The 6900-nt window shown below is 38.2% G+C and overlaps 1 protein-coding gene across 3 annotated transcripts in view; it reads left to right on the top strand.

Moving 5' to 3' along the window:
* Positions 1–1039: 1039 nt before the first annotated feature.
* The window catches only part of USP16 (ubiquitin specific peptidase 16), a 28607-nt gene continuing 22746 nt past the window's right edge, over positions 1040–6900 (top strand). Inside the window, exons 1-3 of one of the 3 annotated variants that reach the window (XM_037832816.1) lie at positions 1040–1175; positions 4579–4680; positions 6310–6488. In XM_037832816.1, coding sequence (XP_037688744.1) covers positions 4620–4680; positions 6310–6488 — 240 coding nt within the window. In that variant the 5' untranslated portion in view covers positions 1040–1175; positions 4579–4619. Of the gene's footprint in view, positions 1176–4578; positions 4681–6309; positions 6489–6900 lie in introns of those variants that run through there. The other 2 variants (XM_037832826.1, XM_037832832.1) reach the window with 2 other exon arrangements.

Raw genomic sequence — 6900 nt, 5'->3', positions numbered from 1 at the left:
TCTTCCCAATCCAAATACATGCAAAACACACTTTCACTTTTTTCTTTATAATGTTACATGCTCATTTTAGAAATGTCATAAATAAGATTCTTTTTTGGTAAACACTGGTATTCACTTATAACATCAGCGTTAACTTCCAAACTTCTTAAAAAAGTTTTTTAATTTTTTTTTTTTTTTTAGTTTTCATAACTGTTTCTACGTAGTAGTTAGTAAGCATTTTTCAATGTCATTAAACAATCCATCTCTTTTTTCCTCCAGTTTTTACTGTGAAAAATTTCAAGCCTACAGCAAAGTGGAGAGATTTTTGCAGTAGAGCAGTGGTTTCAAAAGAAAGGGGGGATAAAATGCCAATAAATCCTGATCTACTTTTATCTGATTACTAGTAAGGGTGTACATTTCTTCATACATTTTAATGACCAATTGTTACCTGTTTGCTTCCCTTGCCTATTTTTCTGTTGACTCCTGCATCTTTCTTCCATAGTCTTCTCTATTAGAATAAATTCCAAGAGGGCGAGTTCTACGTTTAACTCACTTAGTAGAGGGCCTAGCACAAAGTGGGAACTTACATATTGTGAACGAATAACCAGTAAGTGTTTGAAAACTTTACCCTTCATAGTTCTGCCTTTAATACCCCGTTTCAGCTCTGCTTTAACTCTCTCACTGCCTTTTTATTTTGACATTGTACAGCATAAGACAGTTTCCCTAGAACTGCTTTAAATTTAAATGTTTCCCTTCAGAAGATGCAGTGTGTTTAAGAACGGTTAGTCGGAAGACTCCAGGCACTAACTCATTTATAACCAGTCAGGAAACCACGAACCTCTAACCACCGCCAGGTACCTCATTTTACAATATATACATATTTTACATATTTTACAATATATATCATAGTTACATCCAGATGGGAAAACTCATTGACAGCCAAACTCCTTAGCGTTACCGTACCCCAGACTTTCGCCTTGGGGCGCGCGCAGGCGCAGATTAACCAGCATTAGCGTCATCGAACCCTGGGGCCGGAGCCACTTCCCACAATGCCGCGTTCCGGAAGTTGTTGCTTTCTCGTGGTCACTCTGGCTTCGAGTTCTGTCGCTCTCTAATCGTCACCGGGAGGAGGACGGAGCTGGATGCCCAGCCCATAGGCCCATCAGGGAATGCAGTTATGGGCGCTGTCGCCGTGGGTGAGTTCTGGCGCCACTGACTCGCGGTCACCCCTGGCATAACTTCCTACGCTCGGAGAAGCCCGAATTTTCGCCGGGACCTGGTTCTCTTCTGGAAGGCCCCTCTTTCTTAAGCTGGTTACCCGGCCCCGGCCCGGAACCGCAGTCTCATTGGTTGCGTGTTCTGTCAGTTACAGGGGCTGGCCTATGAGTCGTGGGCTTGGTGCCCTGTTCGACCCCGTGGACTCCGAGGTCCCCGAGTGGGTGCGCAGCAGTTAGTTGGAAGGGAAGGGGAGGTGTGGCGGGCGCCGCGCAGGTGGGATGGGAGGCGGCTAGAAGCACCCTACGGGTTGGGGCTGGATTTGCAGCCGCGTCCACATGGTGGTTTATAGGAAAAGCAGGATCTGTCACTTACTCGATCGCGTGCTTCTAAAGGAGGATCGAACTACGAAAAACTTGAAAGCCACGTTTAAGACCTGCTGACAAAGTTTTCCAAACTCATGCATTTTTAATGGAACAGAGTGGACAGAGGGAGACTGGAAGGGCAGAGAGTTAAGGGCAGAGGATTCATATGAGAGCCGGCAAGACTAGCTTTGATTTAAATTTTGTGTGGAGTCCTTCAAAGAGTAATTTGGCCAAGAAGGAATTCTCGTCCTAAGACACACCTGAAAAATTTAATAGCTGTGTTGATGGCACTCATAGTACTCTGTTCTCACGACTGTGCCCTTTATAGTTGTGAAAAATTTACTGGAGCTCTTTCCACAGCATCGAAGTGATCCCCTGCTTTCCTCTGTCTGCAGCAATTGCAGTTTGTCTTTCAAGTTTTCCTTTGGAGTATGGGCTGCTGCAGTCTTCTACTGCAGACTTCATTCTTCACTTTTTTCTTTTTTACCAGAACTTGTTTGCTTCATTCTTATGTACCTACTTTTGCACCTTATAATCATCCTTTATGCCTCTGGTACCACTGTCTATTTCAATGCAAAAAATATTTATTAAGGACCTATTCGTACTAATACTCTGCTAGATGCTATAGGCAATTCAGAAGAAATGCCTAAAACCATTTCTTTCTTCTAGAACTTTAGATCCAAGGTAGAGAAACAATAGATGTCCAGGTTAAAAGATATAAGAAGCTGTCTACTATGGTATCTGATCGGGGACAAAATGAATAGTGTACAGTATGAACACTGGGAAAGTTTGGGACAGAGGTTTATTTTGAGTAGAATGGTTGGTGAGGGCTTCATTGAGATGGAGAGATTAGAGAATTAGTAATATTTGGAGAGATGGAGAGAACATCCCTGCTAAGGATTGAAGGCATAGAGGTGGGAGCAAGGTGTTTTGGAGTGGAGGATACCGAAGTGACAGGCTTGATTAGAATGGAAAGAGTGGTGGTGTTGGTTTTAGATCTAGGTTTTAGTTCCATCTCTTGGCATCCTGTGAGCTTTCACTATTTTGTTTTTGAGTTTTTTTTCATTTAGTGAAATGCCTAATTTAAAGGGTTCTTGTGATAATCCAAGGAGACAATGTTTGTGAAAGGACGTTGAAGACCAAAATCCCATGTACAGTAATTATAATCTTAGTGGTTCTTTGTTAATGAGAGTCAGGATTACTAGAGAATTGTGGCCAAATTATAAAGGACCATGAGTGCAAAGCTCAGGAGTTTGGATTGGGAGACTATTAAAAATGCTTTCAATCAAGAGATTGATGTGATTAAAATGGCATTATTGGTACTGAAATGCAGCACAGATTAGAGAAAGTTGGATTGGAGGCAAGAACTTGCAAGTTATTTTTGTTTTGTTTCTAAAGTCTATGACTTATTCTAGATAAGTGTATTAGGGTTCTCAAGGGAAACAGAATCAACAAGAGATACCTCTAAATATAAGATTTTATAAAAGTGTTTCATGTAACTATGGGTATGCACAAGTCCAAATTCCTTAGGGCAGGGAGCAAACTGGCAGCTCCGATGAAGATGTTCGATGAACTCCTCAGGCAGCGAAATGGAAACTTCGGTAAACGTGTTCGATGAGCTCCTCAGAAAATGCTTCACTGGTTTTCTGAAGAAGTAGTGACTGTCTTCTATCTGTCTCCCTTAAAAATCTTCAACTGATTGGATTAAATCCAGCCGATTGCATTCAAATGTCCTTGCAATAACAGGCCAGTGCTTTCTTGACCAGTCACCTGGGTACTGTCATCTGGCCACATTGACACATGAACCTAACCATCACAATAAGATAAATGTCATTTTTAGAGTGAGGAAAAGTACGTAAAATGTACCTTGTTTACTGTATACCCATGTACTTTGTGTTCTGTTGTCAGTTTATTCATTTTGTAAACATTTTAGATTGGAAAGGTTTTCTTACCAATTACTTGTTGTAGCAGTCAGTTTTCAAACAAATCTTTTTGAATTACTTTACGTTTAATTACACTAACCACTCTGGAATTAAAAAAGGAGAATGCTACTATGACTCTAAGTCAGAGCAACAATGATAGTTCATATTGTATTTAACTTGGAAGTGTTATTAAAAATATGTACCAAGCCCCACTTTCTACTTACAGAATCAGAATTTTAATAAGCATTCCAGATAAAATAACTGTTATCGAGATAGTCATAATGCATGTCAAATACAACTTTTCAAGTTTGTATACTATTATGTCAAGTTAGGTAGACCTGTTTGCACTTTCAGCACTTTTCATGTTTTCTGATTTTGAATTGTTGATTAAAGAGGTGAAGATTTGATGTGTATCCAGAAGGGTTTGTCATAGCCTTCTATTGTTAATAATTGTAATGAAGTTGCAATGAAGTTGTAATCAGTTTTCTGTTAGTTAATATCTATAGGAAATTCTCATATGGAAAATGCAGAAGATTGTATAACTTTTTATATTTGGTTTTGAAATTATACTAAAGGAAGTTTGAAACATTCTAACTCCCTTTATACAGTTGTTTTCAGAATTATTTTTAATTTTCCTTTGAGAAATTAGCAATTTAATTTGCGTAGACTGTAGAGCTAAGAATGATAGCTTAGAAAGAAAGGAGACAAGCTTCAGGTTTAAAAGTGCCACCACTGTTCCACATTTACATAACTTAAGAGTTGGATTCCTAATAGTGTAAAGTGTTGAGACTCTCCAAGATCTGTGTGGGAAGACCTAGGTTCTAGCCTGACCTTTGTATTTAAAACCTTTCAACTTTACTAGGAATCAGTTTCCGAGCTATGTAAAGCATAATCATAATACTATCTATTCCACCTACTTTACAGAGTTCTTATTGAAAATGAAATGATGTGTGTGAATGGTCTTTGTAAATTACAAAGCACGATAAACATGGAAAATCTTACTGTGTTATATGTGGCTTAGTTACATTACTATCTCCTGAAGAAATGTAAAACATACTCTCTTTTTTTTGTCAAGCTAACTTTATCTTGTTTTCTAGATTATTATTTTGTGTCATTAAGTAGTCCATAAAGTGCCAACATGGGAAAGAAACGGACAAAGGGAAAAACTGTTCCAAATGATGATTCTTCTGAATCTTTAGGTATCATTTTGCATCTTTAAAGTAATCTTTATATCTCCAAATGGATAAGAAGGGATCAAAGTATTCACTATTTTTACATAATTTTTGTTTTAACTTTAGTATTTCTATCTACCTGTCATTTAATTGTTTTCTGCAATATTTTTGATGGCATAATATTCCATGATTGCATATTTCATAATTTATTTAAGTAATCCTTACTTTTATAAATGTAGGTAGTCTTTAACTTTTTAATGTTACAAAGGGAGTGACAGCAAACATTTTTGTAGCTAAATCTCTCTGCACATCGTTATTTCCTTAGTATAAATCCTAGAGTAGAATTGCTCGATCAAGGGGTATGATTATTTTCAAGGCTTTTTTTTTGATACTATTGACAAATTGTCCTCCAGAAATGTTTTACTAATTTAAAGGCCCTCCTAGCAGCATAATCAGATGCCCACTTCCCTGAACCTTCACCAGCACTGGTTAATATCATTTGTAAAAATTTTTGCTTATTTGATAATTGGAAAAAGTTATCTTTTTAAATTTGTTTTTCTTTGACTACTGAGAATCCATGTTTTTTTCACATGATCTCTTTTACATTTATATTTCTTCTTTTGGTGAATTTCAAGTTCATTGGACATAAAGGTTAATAGTGCCACCTAACTAGTTTTTAAGCCTCCAGTGGTAGCCAAAGCCCTTCACTTTGTGGCCCCAGTAGGGTTTTCAGCCTCAGGCCCAGCTGCTTATTGTACATTGTGTGGCTCTTCCACACCTTATTACTGGTCATTCCAAGGAGATAGCAGTGGGGTTCTACACCCCCATGATTTTATTCAGGGGATGTGGCCTTTTCAGGCTTTCGTTCATTCCCTGACATGGTTTAGAATGAGAATTTCAGAGTCAGAAAGACCTGAGTCAAGAATTCTGGCACAGCCACTCACTAGTAATATGTCCTTGGGCACTAAATCTTAGTTTTCTGTCACTGGGGAATAATAGTATCTTCCTTGTGGGGTGTTTGTGAGGATTAAATGAGATAATACATGCAGAACATTTAGCACCATGCCAGACTCACAGTAAGGGCTTAATCAGTATTAGAAACTTTTATTACTGTTACTATCTTCGAAGACTGTCCAGATGTTAAGTACCCAGTGAAATTTTCGGCAACTTGAGCTTCTCTTCTTGTGCTGCTATGTATGTTTGAAGATTTTTACACATTTACCTTCCTCTAGTAAAAGAGAAGAGCTGTGGCTTAGTCACTTTTGGTTCCCTGGCATTCTAGCACATTGCCTGACCTGTAGTAGGTGTATTGTTGACTGAATGAAGGACCTTCTTTACAAACCTTTTAAGACAAAGAGCATGATAATATTATAAAAGGGCCCTAATTTAAAGAAAATAACTAAATACATTGAAATTAACTTTGGGGAGGGTTATGCTTAGACTTTCAAAGAAGTAAGCTTCTAAATTTATTTAAAATCTGGTTTTCACATAATCATCTCATAATATCAATATCAAACAAAAATTTAAGTTTTCAGATTGTATAAGTTTGTTTATAAAGTATATTCACTTTTGAAATTGAGATGTCGGGTGAGTTTGAGATTAACTGAAGGATGCCAATTTTGATCTCATGTACTCCTTTATCATTTGTTTTAATAGAACCTGTGTGCAGACACATTAGAAAAGGATTGGAACAAGGTAACTTGAAAAAGGCTTTAGTGAACGTGGAATGGAATATTTGCCAAGATTGTAAGATGGACAATAAAGTAAAAGATAAATCTGAAGAGGAAACAGAGGAAAACCCTTCAGTTTGGCTATGTCTTAAATGTGGCCATCAGGTATGCCTCGATTTTGATCAGTTTGGGATTTTTGGAAACTCCTTGAACTTGTTTTAGAAGGTATTATCTAAAAGTATAGCATGAGTGACTCAGATGCCAGTTGGAATAGGTTGTATTCTTTGGAGAATAGATTCTGAGACTGAGATTTGCATTTAGGTGGTTTATTGGAGCATGTTCTTGGTTACCACACCAAAAAAAGAGTGAGGGAAGCAGGATTAGACAGAGAGGAGTTGGACTAAGAGGCAGTTGCTGCAGAGTTTCAGCTGATCCCACGGTGAATTGTGGCCCTTCAGAGATGTCCAGTCCTCTGTACCCACCCAGTGACTAGTCGCTGGATATGAGCTACCCTGGGAAAGGGGAGTGACCCAGGGCAAGGTGGCTGCCTTCAGTTGAGGATACTTCGATGTACCAG

Source organism: Choloepus didactylus, chromosome 1, assembly GCF_015220235.1.
Source record: "Choloepus didactylus isolate mChoDid1 chromosome 1, mChoDid1.pri, whole genome shotgun sequence".
Lineage (NCBI taxonomy): Eukaryota > Metazoa > Chordata > Mammalia > Pilosa > Megalonychidae > Choloepus > Choloepus didactylus.
Note: the sequence above shows the minus strand (reverse complement) of the source record. Positions and strands in the feature narration are given on the sequence as shown.